The 15,616-nt window shown below is 42.8% G+C and overlaps 1 protein-coding gene across 1 annotated transcript in view; it reads right to left on the minus strand.

Moving 5' to 3' along the window:
- Positions 1–1,989: 1,989 nt before the first annotated feature.
- Positions 1,990–15,616, minus strand: part of kif26ba (kinesin family member 26Ba) — a 78,437-nt gene continuing 64,810 nt past the window's right edge. The window contains exons 19-28 of the mRNA XM_023425003.2: positions 15,328–15,507; positions 14,837–15,144; positions 13,990–14,668; positions 12,966–13,909; positions 12,478–12,722; positions 12,124–12,279; positions 11,783–11,997; positions 8,493–8,761; positions 7,354–7,504; positions 1,990–6,413 (exon numbers count right to left, since the gene is read on the minus strand). Of these exons, the coding sequence (XP_023280771.1) occupies positions 6,265–6,413; positions 7,354–7,504; positions 8,493–8,761; positions 11,783–11,997; positions 12,124–12,279; positions 12,478–12,722; positions 12,966–13,909; positions 13,990–14,668; positions 14,837–15,144; positions 15,328–15,507 (3,296 nt within the window). The 3' untranslated portion in view covers positions 1,990–6,264. The remainder of the gene's footprint in view (positions 6,414–7,353; positions 7,505–8,492; positions 8,762–11,782; positions 11,998–12,123; positions 12,280–12,477; positions 12,723–12,965; positions 13,910–13,989; positions 14,669–14,836; positions 15,145–15,327; positions 15,508–15,616) is intronic.

Below are 15,616 nucleotides of genomic sequence, written 5' to 3' on the forward strand. Positions count from 1 at the left end.
AGGAAATTACGTTGACCTGTTTTGTTTTTATTGATGTTTGGAAGTGACCCTTTTTTTTCAAAATGCTTTACAAAATTTGGCTTTTCGAAAATCTACCTAGAATATATTAAATAATAATAAGATTATGCATGTGGGTTTAATCCTTAATGCCTGATAGAAATCAGTCCTTGTGAGAGAGTTGGGGTCATGTTTGCATGATGGGTCATTTTACATTTACATTTACTCATTTGGCTGATGCTTTTATCCAAAGCGACTTACAAGTGAGGGACAACACTAAAGCTTCAGGAGACCTTGGTCTAAGTACTACATCTATTCAATAAGTGCAAGGAGATCAGGTAAAGAAGTGCGTAGTAAGTGCTAGTTTGGCGTGTTAGGGTGTTAGAGGTGTTAGCACAGGAGGTGCTCTTGCAAGAGATGAGTCTTGAAGAGGTTCTTGAAGATATAGAGGGACGCCCCCACTCTGATAGCATTCAGTAGCTTGTCCCACCAGCGGGGATCCACAAACAAGAACAGTCTGGACAGCGATTGTCTTGTATGCAGGGATGGCAATGACAGACGACATTCCTAGGAGGTAGCAGTGTCCGAGGAGGAGTAGCCTGTATCAATCATAAGCCTGTATGATTGAGTTCAAGTACATGGGTGCAGACTCAGAAGTCACTCTGAAGGAAAGCATTAGTGACTTGAATTTGATTTGGGTGGCCATGGGTAACCAGTGCAGGTTGATGAACAGCAGAGTGACATGTGCTGATCGAAGACCAGACGGGCTGCCACATTCTGAACCATCTGTAAGGGTTTCACTATGTGTGAAGGGAGGCCCGCCAGAAGGGTATTGTAGTAGTTGGGTGGCGTACTGAGTCAGGTGAGGTCAGATTTTTCTTTATGTTGTATAGTGCAAAGCAGCACAACTTCAAGACAGATGCACCAGCTATCCTTCTCTGACAACATGGTCAGACAACATGGTCAGAGAAGGATAGCTGGTTAATCGAACATGACAGCCAGGTTCCTCGGGGTAAGAGATGAAGAGGGGATTTTGATATTGATATTGTGATGGGGAGACTGATTGGACAGGGTGACTAAGAGTTCAGTCTTAGTCAGAAACTTAGAACTTAGAAACTTATTAAAAATATTCCTGTGAAAAAGTGACACAATGTGACAGATATCTCAATGTTAGCATCCATCACAAGATAATAGATTCCAGGGAAAGTCGACTGACTGAGACTCGAGGCAGCAGTGGAAATAGTTTCTCTGGGCTGATCAGTCATTTCTCAGGGTGACAGGGTTACACCATGTCTGGCAGAAATAACTGGAACACTACAAATTTAGAAATTCCCTGAGGAAACAATTAAAACCATTGCAGCTTTGAAGTGATAAACAGTAGACTACCTGACAGAGGCATATCCCAAAAAGCCAGGGACTGTATTCAGTGTGTATTATGTTCTGTAAAAATGAAACCAAAACTGCTGACACCTTGTGTCCATTTGGCTGCTGTACATGGACGCAGAAACACAACAAACAATAGCTAATGTGGAACAAACATAAGACATGGCCTAAAACTAATTTTCAGTTTGTTGGTCAGTAGTTTTTAAAATGTAAATAAGAATAGCTTCATCTGGCTTGTTGTACATGCTAGCAGAAAGGCAAATAGGTAACTGAGCAAAGAGCCTACATGGTCTGCAGTAACCGGTTTGGAGCAGGTGGGGATGTTTAGCTGTTTGGATTTACTGTGGGACTCAATTTTGTTTATGAGCGTTAAACAGCTAAACACAGAGAAATAATGCAGCAGACTTTCGTGTCACAATGTATGGAGTCATAGAACGGCTGCCTGCCAGCTGTATTTCAAGTAGATCTTTTTTAATCTGTGATGAGTTTGAGTAATAAATCAAAATTATGGGCATTTCATTGGGATTGGGACAGACTACATGCCAGATGTCTGGCCGGCACTTTGTTGACTGTTCTGTGTTGAAACAATGAAGAGTCAGATGTCAAAACTCTTTCAATACATTCCTTTATTTACATCCCTCCATCTTGCTCTTCCATCAACACAATGTGTCAGACCACATTTCTCAAAAACAGTAAATCTGCAGAGGAGAGTACGATCACAGTCTTGACAGATGGAAACGACACACCCAGTGAGAATCCTGCACTTCATCATTTCATCGTGTCGTAAACTGACACAGACAAACTGGTTTTAATAAGTTCTGTACAGATTTTCCCACAACTGACCCTTAAAACTGAACAGAACTAAAATTTCCCTTACTGCGAGAAAAAAGTTTTGGTAAAATGTGGCCTGACCCAGACTTTAACACACAATACTCTTTAAAAGATGCTATGTGTCAAATTTCCAGATAACACAATATAATTCTTGAAAGCTCCTGCAAAACATTTAACATCACATATATCAATTTGTTCATTATTGACTGTATGTCGTTATTGTTTTTCTTTTTTGTCCTACAACATGACATAAAAGATTTTTAAGATTTTTAATGCACCTCGCAATGAGTGCATCCCTTTTAGCTTGGTTACCTCTGATGAAAAAGGAACTCTTATTCCTGAAAAGTCCGCCAAAACCTAAGGTGTTTTTCACAGTTATTGCTAGAATTATAAAGCGCTACCGTAGTTCATTTGGCAGTGACACATGGAGCAAGAAACCTCACACATAGCATTTTAAAACGGGAAACAAGTACAGGCCATTAAGCTCATCCAGAGGTTGGGGTTCCCAAAACATCCACTGCTAATTACACAAGGCTGTAGTTAATACTGTAGAATATACTGGAATTTCATTTAAGACAACACAACTGTTTTCATGCTAAATCGTTTTCTTCTTTACGTGTAAAAGATTAACCATCATTTTTAAGTTCTGCTCAGAATTTACTCGAATGAAAATTTTTGTTGTGCTGGAACCACATAACTGTCCTGGATGTGGAAGTTTTAGGAAACCCAAACCCATTACAATCCCCAACAGGAACAGCAGGAGCAAATGAAATCAACAGAAAATATATAAATAAATAAAGATGAGCGCATATATGTTATGTATACAGTATATATTTATATATGACATGGGCTCAGCAAAGTATGTACAGTTATTTTTCTTTTTCTTAAATGCATAGTAACTTTTTAAGATCATATGGTGTAAATAAATAAAAACATTAATAAGCACCTCTGCTCTCCTGAGCTCAAATAAATAAAAACTTCATTCATGACTTGCACAGTGAACTGGGAGATAAAGGAAACAAGTGGCGACATCACAGGAGCACTTTGCCCACCTCTGGCGAAAACACTTCATGGGTCCAGTCTGTCAAAGCATGTGACTTACTGGGATAATTTCCCACTATATTATCTCATGGCTGCCACTGTGGGTGTACTGCACATGAAATTAATAACTGTTATGTCTCTGTACGGGCATTAGAAGATCGAAACCTGAAACAGATAGATATTTTCTGTGTTTGTATCAGTCCAGTCTAAAATATAAAAACTGAGCTTGTTCTGTTGGATAAATTTAGCACTACGAAGCTTTTGACAAATCATACTGACATCACAGCATTTCCTCTCCTGTGAAGTCTATTCCTTCTTTTAACTCTCAGACTACAAACAGGATCTCCCAGAATGCTCTCTGCTTCCTGGGCAAAGGGTGTTCAGAGGGGAGGGTGGTGGATGTTGACAACAACAGACAGAGATGTAGAAGAAGCATTCGAAGGGTATTGTTCTGTATTTCAGAGGGAAACAGGCTCTTTCAAATATTTATATTTGTACAAACATTTAGATCATAAACATCTCAAGCACCATAGATAATAATATTAACAAATTTCATGTGATGCTATCCATCCAAAAAATGGAACCAGGCAGAGATCTATGCCTCATAATTTGGTTGTCACCCTTTTCTTTCTTTAGTTTCATTCCTTTCTATATGTTTTTAGTTGTTCCTTTAAAACAATGCTGGAACTTTTCAAGTAGGCCATTTGTAACAATAACTGTAGTTCCTAGGAAGTATTTCCAGTCTAATTTCACCACTATGTTCCAATATAGGTGTGGAAGCCCTGAAAGGCAAGTGAATTTTATTCATTTTTGCCAGCATAATTTCTTGTTTTCATCTGTGAAACCCCCAAGAGGCTAGTAGAAAAAAAAAAAAAGAAGATCAGTTGAGATAATTTTTTGTTTCCATTTGTGAAAACAGGTGAACTTTTTGTTTTTTTCAGGCTCATTTTTCCGGTTTATTTTTATTTTACATCTATGAAAAGAAAATCTTTTGTTTGTTTTTGTGCTACTCCTTTCGGCCACAAGAGGTTGAGGTGCACCGCTACCCCGCTCTAAATCAGACTAAAAGCATTTCTCCCTGTCTAAACTAGGGATGGGTGATCTGGCATATGATCTACCTTTCAGATGAATCGTATGGATTGTATCATTAAAATGTTCTATAGTTAGATAATTAATAATAAGTTCAATCACTGCTAACTAGCCCATTGTTAACTGTTAAACAGCTAGCCCGCTAACTGCAGCTGCCTATATCAGTCCTTGTTCTGCTCTGCAGGCTCGGCCGGCTCGGCATAGCACCACTTGTACGAGTCTTTCAGGGCTTCCGTATACAGGCCTTATAGAAATTCAATTAAAAAAATGTATATCAATGGGCTTTTCCTGTACCTGTCTCTTCCTCATAATTTCCTCTTAAATATCTCTACATTACTATTTCCATGATCGTACTATCATACATAGTCTCTACATGGTCCCATTGCACTCAAATAAAAAAGGATACCTTATTATAAAACACACACATTGACAAATCATTCAGTTTCTTTTAGAATAGAGAAGAACAACACAGATACAAATAACAGACAGTCCGCCTGTCAGTCAGTCAATGGATGTAATTAACACTGGATCAGAGAAAAACATTTTCACTTCCACTTTCATGTGACTCAGATGTTTCATTGCTTTGTGAACATGAAAAAGCCATCACAACTGTATCAGGGGGAATATATGGTATGTATGCTCCAGAGGGTCAAAATTCAGATGTGCTCTGTGAGTAGAGTCAAGGAAAGAAACAACACCACAAGAACCTAGCGTTAGTGTTTTTTTTGTTTTTTAGTTTTCTCTGTTTAAACACACATTACTCTGTGTCCTGGAAAAATCATGTATGTTTTTCAAATTCAGTTTTTGGTCCTTGCAACAGGTTTGTTGTTTTAAAGAGGACTTGGTGTTGGTCCTCTTGTTCTGTAGGTCGTCCTTTAACTTTTCTTTTGCTAGGGATCCAAAAAGTTTAAATTTAGCCTCATCTGTCATCGGTATACCAACTATGATTCAAACATACACTAATAGTTTGCTTATAACATGATAATATGAAGCACTGACCCACAGTAAAACATCACATTTAGTAATGGCTATAAATTCAAAGATTTTCCAGGGACACTGATCTTTTGTGTGTGTTTTTTTCTATGCTAGCACCATACTTACTGCATGTACACATATTCAGAGAGTAAGAGAATTGGTCTTGGTATTGAAATGTTCACAAGGCACTTATCTAAATCATTTTCTTTGTCCTACTGTCTTTCTCTTGGTCAGTCTCTTTTATCAACTGACAACAATACCAGGCCATTCTGTCGTCAGCACTCTGTATTTACAGTCAATGGCTCTCAACTGTGTGTACTCTAAAAAGTGCTCTTCCAAAATGATGGGAGATGAGTTGTTCTTTTTCTCTCCTTCACCTCTCCTTCATCCTTCTCGGTTTAAAAAATGGCAGTTTTTGTTCCCCTCTCCTCTTCTTTCCTCTCCATACATTCCTAAATGTTCGACTGAGTCCAAGAGGCTTCTCAGCAGTCCAATTATTCAGTTCTCTGGAAAAATGTGTTCACTTGATCACGTTTGATGTGTTTTTTCAGACTTGCAACCATCTGTCTGCCCCTTTGGGCAGCCATATTTATCTGATTCAAAGTAGCCTGTCCATTAGATGCTGTTCAGTGACTGTTTCTGAGGTTGTTTACAAAAATCTACAAGCTCATCTGTCTGTTGGCCTGTTAGATATCTCCATTCCTTTTATCCCTCCATCTCTCCATCCATCTGTCCTTCTGCCGACTTACATTTGGACACACAGGATGACTGACATGATGAATTAAGTGGACAGTCCACCCCTGTATCCCCTCCTCCATCTATCCAGTCATCCAATGAGATGTATTTACTTAGGAGATATTTTCAAAATTTGTTTGATTAATCAACATCTAATAGAGTCCAGCTGTGTGTCTACCTCTCTGTCCTCCTGCTTTCCTTCTCTCCCTCTGTCTACCGATGTCTTGAGGACACGTCGAAGCAGGTGATCATCATGAGATGGGCTTTGCAGAAGTTGACTCTGGTCTCCAGTTTGTCCGTCACTGTCTCCAGAGCTTCCAAATACTCCAGTGAGTCCACCTCGTAGACCTGATGTAGCTCAACTGGATATTTGACAGAGAAGCAGAGAAAAAAGTCACATGCTAAAATACTGTTGTATGTACTTTGGGTTAATTAATCAGTTCAACAGATACAACTGGTGATATTCTATATTTTTCTTATTATAAATAAATCCCACGTTAAAAAAACAAAAACATCAATGAATTGATCCAAATAACTAGTATTGTCTTCCTAGTTAAAACCTGATATAGCTTACTCCTCAGCGTCACAGGCATCCATTGTTGTTCAAAAACTGAAACACATCATTCAGCCACACTGTTGCACAGGCCGACATATTCCTTTATTATGATGAACACACATTATATTCATTTATTTTGAATCAATCTCACATACAATGTCCTGCTGTCATAACTATTCAGTCAAGCACCTCGTGTCAGTCCGCAGCTGAAAATATTTCCCATACTCTGTTTACTCCTATAAGAGTAATGGCTAAAAAAGTGAAACTATATATTTGAGGCCCATTTTAAAAGATGTATGTCTTAAGAAGGAACCAGTGGGCTCGCAAGTGTGTCATGGTGTGGTGTCAAGTATTGATACAGACTAATGCATCGTTACCTTTGTTCTTTTCATTGCTTTTGTTGACAGTACAAAATATATAGAATAATGCCAGCCTTATCCAGGAGTGAACACTGGTTCAATTAGCATTTGGGTGGGACCACCCTTACACTCAAGAAGAAAATATCAACAACAGGCTGAAAACCATTGGCAAAAAAATGCATGATTGCTTCTAATGTTTTTCTTTCTCATGAAAAAACGATTCATACCCGTTGAGAACCACTAGTGCAGAATACACAACAAGATCCAACAATCACATCATGGCGTCACTCTGTTTTTCTATCACACGCGCACACACACACACACACACACACACACACACACACACACACACACACACCTTTCCTGATGTGTCAGTGCTACACTTACACTCAGTGGTCCATTTGTGTGGCTCCAGCATCAGGTACTGTTTGGTTTGCTCCAGTTCTTTCTTCAGACACTGGTACTTAGCTCTGACTTCACTGATCCGCTGCTGGCGGTGCTCCAACAGACGGAGCTTGGCACTGACATACACCACCTCCTGACGCACAGAGAGAGGACACACAGACAGATATGGATTTTACTCGCCTTTATTTATCCAGGGGAGTGTGTCGTGAAACACATGTGCCTGCTAAACATTCACACCTAATCGACTCCAGTGTGACCGCGGCCGAGCACATTCGGACACTGAGCAGCTTCACTGGAGCAGTCGGGGGTTAAGTGGCTTCTTAAGGCCGCTGCGGGAAAAATCTATATTTCATGATTTTCTCTCCCTCCCTCTCTCACAAACCTCACAATGATGCTTGCATTTATTTGCAACAATTTCAGTCTGAAAAGTCTTAGGAATTTAGAGGGACACAGAGGGAAAGAGAATGTATTTTTATTAAAAACACTCACTATGCAGACAGAGTGTATTGCTAATGTGCACAAAATTGATTCATTCATTTTGTGAAAATCCTTACTGATGTTTTTTTAAACTTGTTGGTTTTTCTGAGGTCTGTTTCCTCACTGACACACACAGCAGCTCAGATCCTTGAGCCTCCTGTGTCTCTTTTCTTCCCCAGCTTCACCCTCTTCTCCAGCAGTGTCCACCGAAACACTTAGTGCTTTTTAATGTGACCCACAGCTATTATTCATCAAATCAATTTCATTGACATCAAGTGCAACATGCCGCTTGGCCACTGGGCCTCTATTCCTGCTCTTTTGCATTTAGCCTTCTCTAATTCTCTCCCTACATCCATTCCTCAGTCTCCTTCACCCTCCACCGCACCGTTTACCCTCACACACAGCCTCCTTTCTTTAACTCTTTCCTGCTTTCTTTGTTCCCTCTCTTGTTTCCAAAAACCCCCTCCTCAACATTATTCTCTCTGTCTCCCTCCTTTTCTCTTACTCTTGTCAGTATCAACATTTGTTTACCGACAACATGTATCTTTACTACGGACACTCATGTTTCTGAATATTGGAATACTGGTGACATGTCCTGTTCCTCCTCTCACCCATACCTCACCCTCCTCCTTTCTCCCTCTCACCTTGCTTCCTCCTTTGTCTCTTCTCTTCTGCAGCCGCTCGACGTCATCTATCTCGTATACCTTGATCTCAAAGGTTTCGGTCGTTGCTGTCGCGCCCCGGAGGTTTGAGGGAGCTGGGGGCCCGAGTGGGCCATCTACCCAGCAGGCACCTGGGCTGGAGGAGGAGGAAGAAGAGGAAGTGATGGCCTGTTTGGAGGAACGGTGGGAGGGTGAGGAGGAGGAGGAAGAGTCCAAGGTCAGTGCTGGGATCAGACGACGACGCTGGAGGCCTGAAAGAATAAATAAGATGAAGATAACAAAAAATAGTGTTACACCCACCACCACCAAAATGTTTCAAGACACTGAAATACATTTTGATACTATATACTGTAGCCTTTAAACTCTCTTATCATTCATTAAGTAGCATGAATTATCCTCACTCTTCAATGTTTATTCTGATACTGGTCTATTGGCATTACTTTGATTTTGAGTAATGCGTTGTGGTGAATTGTGCATTTTGTCAGTGGCTCTTCTTCATTAAATCTACTGAGAAACTCCATCCTTCAACTGACCAAATAAATGTACAGCGCATGATGCAAACTGCTTTAGCATGGCTTAGCTCGATACTCAGTTGGCTTTAATCTCTTCTACTGAATTACATAACTGGATCAAGATATTCTGCTCAAATAAAAACTGGCTTTATTGCCAAATAAATTTCATTTTTTAGTCTATACCGATAAGAAATAGGTTTTGATTTTTCAGTGTGCTCATTTTCTTTCTTTCCGAGAGTTACATGAGAGGACTGATACTACTTGTGCGTCTCCCATGCAGTATAATAACAGGCTGGTTGCTTGGCGATTTCACAGCAAGAAGGCTCCACAAAGTCACTGTGTCCGGCCAAGAAAAGGTCTGGCACATAAACACTCAACACAACAAAAAAGTAACACTTTTACTTTTCAGTTTTTGTATGGATTAAACTAAGGTGATAGGAATGTTAACTAATGAGATTTAGTGGCGCTGGTAGCCAGGCTAGCTGTTTCCCTTTGTTTCCAGTCTTTATGCTAAGCTAAGCTAATGGCTGCTGGCTGCAGCCTTATTTTAAACAGACAGACATGACAGAAATGATCTTCTCATCTAACTCTGCAAGAAAGAGAAGCAAGTATTTCCCAAAATGTCAAACTACACTTTTAACATAATAAAAACATATTGGTAGGCCCACATGTCTTAGTGTTGTTTCTCACCATTCAGTTACATAGGACCATTCAGGATGAAAAGGTAATACAAGAAAAAGCAGCTGTTTCCAGCTGTGCATGTGTCAATGTATCAATCCTCAGGCATACAGCAGATACAGTACTTAAGTGTCTTTGAACTCAACAGGATATCACTGCTGGTTCCTGCTTTACAATTTGCTTTTCATCAGCAATCAGGGAAAACAGGAAGATAGGACATGAACATGAAAGCAGGATATTATCTGAGGAAATAGATCATGGTTGCAAGAGGAGAGAAAAAAAGATGGGTGAATCATCACTGGAGAGAGGCAGAAAGAAGGTAACAAAAGAGAAGTATTAGGTGATTGAAAAAGCGGAAAGAGAGCGAGGAACAGATAATGGAGTGATAATCGAGATAAAAAGTTTAGTCTCTTTTCATGAAGCTCATAGATAAGAGCTGTAGGTCAGTCTCTAATCTGCCCACTACGCTAGGATGAACACACACACTCAAACATGCACACACATGCTTTGCATAGAAATTGCCAGCTATGTCGAATGGAATGTGAGTTATTAGATTCACGGGGGAATCGAAAGATAAGGTGTGTGATAGAGGGAGAAAGTGGTGATTTTAATAAGGTTGCAGCTGTCTTTTGGTCCCAGTGCAGCACAGAGGGGTCAAGCAGAGACATTTTTATTTCATTATGTAGTAGGAAGAGGCATATAAGGTGACAGAGAAAGAATGAGGGTCTGCAGGGAGGAGAAGGTGCAAGGGAAGAGAGTTGGATGAATGAGGTAGAAAATGTGAGAGGAATAGATGGAAAAAGATGAGACCAGGTGGAAACACGGAACAAAAATAGAGAGCGAGAGCAAGTGAATCCAGTCTAATGGAAATCAAGCACAATGTGAGACTCTGCTGGAGATGTGATTAACATTTCGGTCGCACAAATATCTTCACACATTGCTTCTGTCTGTGGCACATCTGTCCTCTCTTCCTCTTACTATTTATATTCTGTCTGCCTGAATTTGGGCCTGGATCGTTGTCGTATCCACAGTCTATCTATCTTGGACACAGACTCCATTACTGTCTTCACCTCCATGTAAAACAAACATAGGCTGTATTTTCTGTCTTGTTTCTGTCTTTGTGTCTTTTTGTGACAGCTTGGTAGTGAATGCTCTCTCTAAGCACAGGATCAGCTGTGGTCAAAGTAAAATGAGAGTAAATCCAGACTTATGCTGCATGGCAGGAGGTGAGGTTACATCCTACACGCATGGATGGAAAGGGTTTTTTCTCATTTAAATCAATAATCGGAGACACACCGGGAAGAGCTGCCTCTGTCCAATTTGGTTTTATGCACATATCCATCCTCTTGGTTAACCAGTAGAGTGTAAATTGGAGGCCACATTAGCAGGCTGTCTGTGTGGTGTTCTGGTGAATATATATTCATTACAGCTCACACCAGCAGATTCCTTTTACCATTTCACAGATGGCTGGTCAGGGTCACCTTTCCTACCTGGCTCCTTCTGCAACCACAGCTTTCTTCACTTTTGCCTTACCTGCCCGTTGCTTCCTCGTTGTGCTTTTTTACTGATGGATTTTCTTAATAGCAGTGTCTTTTGCTCTCTTTCTATCAGCGGCTGGTGGTTTTCATTTCTTTTTCAAAGCTTTGGAAGGCTTTTGATTAATATTTTGTCATGGCCGAGCTTGTCACGGTCAAATGCTGAACATGTGTGTCAGGGTTAGTGGCCAGAAAAAAGTGCATATTGATGTAAAAAGAAACTGAACACAAATGTCGTCCTGGCATTTGGTGTCTGTATTGTCCATTCATTCATCACTTCATTCAAATATTATTTATTCATAGAAGCTAAGTATACATGTATTTTTCATTTGATTTCAGATTTTGACTTTATGTTCTTGTTGCAGCAGGGTATTTGCAGTTTTAAGTGTAATATCGATCATTCATATAGCTTTGTCACAGATAGATTCAGATGTTCCTCTGCAGCTCAAGTCATTAAGGCAAATGCCTGCAAACAATAATAAGCCAATGCCTCTGTCACCCTCTGTCCAATGGAGTGAAAGCAATATTTAGGAAAATAGGTTGTTACCCGTGTTGCTCCTGCTCTTCTTGCTGCTCTTGGAGCTCCGTCTGGAGGAGGTGGTGGCTGTGCTGTGTTCACTGAGGGAGTCCTGAGCGGAGGAGGTACTTCCTGTGTTCTCGCTGCTGTCTCTCAGCATGCTCTCATAGCCACTGCTGCCCCCACTGTGGTAAAACAAAGCTGTCTTCCCCATGGCTGGAGGGAGCTCGCCACTCAGTACACTGCTGTTAGAGTCGAAAATGAGATCGCATTTAATAGCAGGTTAAACATTTTTTTTTTGTTTCAGCAGCACCAAATATATTGTGTGAGGATTTAAAACTTTTCATCTGTAGTTGAACTCGGGCTTGTACCTGTTGTCACTTGCATGGCCGCTGCTGCATCGGTGTGGTTTTCTGGGGGCTGTGATCTTGCTGTAGGGAGAGGGCAGCGTTTGGACCACTGCTGCTCTCTCTTCTCCCGGGCCAGCTCCACCACAACCTCCACCTCCTGCCCCAGCTCCCCCTCCACTGCGAAATGAAGTGAATTCATTTTCAGCAGAATATCAAATGGTCTGGCCTGGCTCTGTCTGCACCTCTTTATTGTCATGTCAGATATGTTATTGATCTTTTTCCTGCATAACAGAGTCATGGTGTCTAAAAGCTAGAAATTGTCACATGCACATCATAATGCTATTTTACATGGAAAATAAAGTAAAACTGACTAACCTTGCTCCTGCGACTCCTCTTTCCTCTCCAGGATCTGTGCCTCCTCCCTGGGCATGACTCCTGGAGCGGGAGCCTGCACTTCCCTGAAGAAGCTCTGAGATTCGACCGTTGACAGCCCTGAGTGGCAGCTTGGCTGCCAGGCTTCCCCCTCGACTGCGGCTCAGAGACTGGGTAGACCAGGATCCAGGTGAAGATCCCTGCTGCTGCTGCTGCTGCTGCAAAGGGCTCTGGACTGAGCTCTGGGGCTGAGGAAACAGATAAATGACTGATGTGGATGGCAGGAGGAATGGAGGCCACCGCGGCTTGAAGTGCTTGCATTGATTGATAAATGTGTTCTGTGTTTCGTCTTGTGTGAGAGTGAAAGGGAACCCTGAGGAAGGTCTAAAAGTTGTTGTTCATCTAGCTTTTTCTACTGAGCTGAGTGATGTAGGTTACAGGTGTTAAAATGGGTGAAAGTGAGTAAATTCACGGTAAAGAAGCATTCTTACTTTTCCGTTTGGAGGAAGGCTGGAGCTGCGGCTGGCAGTTTGGCTCAACGACTTGGTTGAGAAGCTCAGAGTCTTGGTGCTGGAGGCAGACAGGCTCCTGCCTTTGGGACTACTGGTCATCAGCAGCTTACTGACAGCCGAGATCTTTGACTGGCCGTTGGTTTTGGCAGGTGACTGTGGAGCGCTGCTTGGACTGGGACTGCTACTGAAACCGGGGCTGGTCATGTTTGCAGTAGGAGAAGATACTGATCCAGCACGGGTGAGGCTGCGCCCAGTGCGAGGCATGGTGCTGTCCCCCCTCACTCCTCCTCCTCCCCCTCTCAGGCTCTCGCCTCTCTCCAGGGAGAAGCAGTCATAGTGGTGAGAACCGCTGTGGGAGCTGTGTACCCGGCCCAGAGAGTTGGTTCTGTTTGCAAGCTGCTCCAACTTGGCACTGAAAAGTCTACTGCTGTCTATGCTGGAGCCTCGTTGTCTGGTGCCACCTATGGGGCCACATCCGGATATCCCTGAATCATCTGCTGGACTGCCCATCAGCGAGACTCCATGACTGGGTTGGTGGAGAGGGCTGGCTGCCCTGTTGCGCTGGTCAAGGCTGGACTTCCGTACCGGTGGCAGAGGTGGGATCCCCCCCTTCTTGTGGGAGAAAAAACCCTGTTTTCCAGTTGATCCCCTGCGGTCAAGTGTAGCCCGGGGACTGCAGGGAGTTGAAGTGGTGACGCCAAGATTACGGTACTCAATTCCATTATCTAAGCCATCATGTCGGTTGAGACGGTGCCAGCCACGAGGAAGACTGGCGGTACGGTGGATATCTGGGCTGTACATACTTGTCATGCAGTCTCCCTGGGCAACAATGGTGACCATCTCACAACCATCCACCACTCTCTTGAAGAAATCTGGAGATGACACTACCTCACCACCTGAACTACAGCTGCCATGATCCACACCTGAAAAAAACACTCATAGATTTTAGGAATTTAGAATTGAGCAAGTCTTTCATTTTGAATACATCAGTATTGTTTCTTACCATCCCTGCAGAAGCTCCGGTGATCTCCGGTCCCAGCTCCAGCCTGACTCTTTAAATGGTCTACCTCCCTTTTCTCTGGCTTTGCTTCACACACAAGCTCTCTGGACCTCCTGTCCTCCATGCCGCGCTTCAGCCAGGGGTCTTCAAAGCTCATCTCACTGGAAGTACAAGCTAAAAGTGGGGCATTAAATTTGCCTGCATCTTTCATTAAGCTAGTCTTGGTAGGTGAGGAGAGGATGGCTGGTTCCTGGATTGGTTTGACAGCCACACAATGGTGAATGCTTATCGTAGTCTTGAAAGGGGAGAGGTTACCAGGTCCTGCCAGAATTTGAATGTTAGTTTTAGCCATAGAAGGAGGCAGTTTCCTCAGCCTGTCTTTGGTCGGAGTTCCTTTTTCACTCCCATTCTCTTGCAGCACCACCTCTCCCTCCAGACTCCCTCTTCTCGGGCTGCCACAGCTTTCATAAGTTCCCAGCCCCTCGACTCCGAAGCTCGGGTTGGGCTCAGGATCAGCCAGGGCCTCCCCTTGCTGGCTCTGGGACTGGCTGAAGCTGTGCAGAGACTGGTCAGCTTCACTTCCCATGCTCAGATCACTCATCCAGGAGGAGACAGGCGAACCACAGTTAGACATCACTGTGGCTAAGGCTTCGCCTTCTATCCGCAGCTTGGCCATTGCCACCTGCAATAGGGAGCCATACAATCGGATGAGACATCTCGCAAACCAAAAGACAAGAACATAAAGTTTAAAGCACATAAAATCTGTCCTACTTTTGCAGTCTGCTTTAGGACACATACCCACATACCAAATGAGTTACTGTTACTGTAAATGCAAAGCAGTCACACTAACCTCTGCCATGGCAACAACCTCTGTAACTCCTGTGGTTGTAGCCAGACCTGCAGGCATGTTATAATCCTCCACAGCTCCATCCTCAGCAGTAGCAGTGATGACGCTGATGTGCTGAGCGCCTGAAGGGAGGGCAGTGACAGAGCCACATTCACTATTGAAGCTGATGATGCTTGTCGGACGACAGGTTAGGCCCTGAGTCTCCATGAGGGCTGCAACATCAAGGTCCTCCTCACATGCAGAAGCCACAGTGTACACCAGTTCATTCTCCCCAAGCGAGAAAGGTCCAACAGATACTGCGAGTCCCGAGGCTGCAGGTGGAGGAGAGAGAAAAGACATTTCTTCATTTCCTAGTTGTTCTTGATGCCGACGTGTATTTCATGTTACATATTTGTCATTACAATTCTGAGGGTTTGAATGTGACTCATAACTGTTTTTGGATCTCACCACCACCCCTTTCCTTGTGTATAAATAGCTGTTTTTCTGCAACTCACCGTCCTTGTGCGTGTCCATGGGTATCGGTGGGACGTCATCGTCACATAGTGTCTCAGCTGAGCCCAGGCTGGCAGACAGAGACGGAGTTGGCTCTCGCACTTGTGGGCTCATGCCCACAGGAGAAGTCCTGGACAGCAGGGACTCTGTGGAGGAACGGCCACTGTCTGCAGCCAAACTGTCTTCAGAATCAGAAACACACATTTGGCGTCATTACTAATTCTGTCTTCCAAGTGCAGAATACGTGCACCCACTCGTGCTCTGGTAAATTTAGGAAGTTGGGATCAGTCT

The sequence above is a fragment of the Seriola lalandi genome, unplaced genomic scaffold, assembly GCF_002814215.2.
Source record: "Seriola lalandi dorsalis isolate HSWRI2012SDOR001 ecotype SW California unplaced genomic scaffold, Sedor1 jcf7180002054763, whole genome shotgun sequence".
NCBI classification, from domain to species: domain Eukaryota; kingdom Metazoa; phylum Chordata; class Actinopteri; order Carangiformes; family Carangidae; genus Seriola; species Seriola lalandi.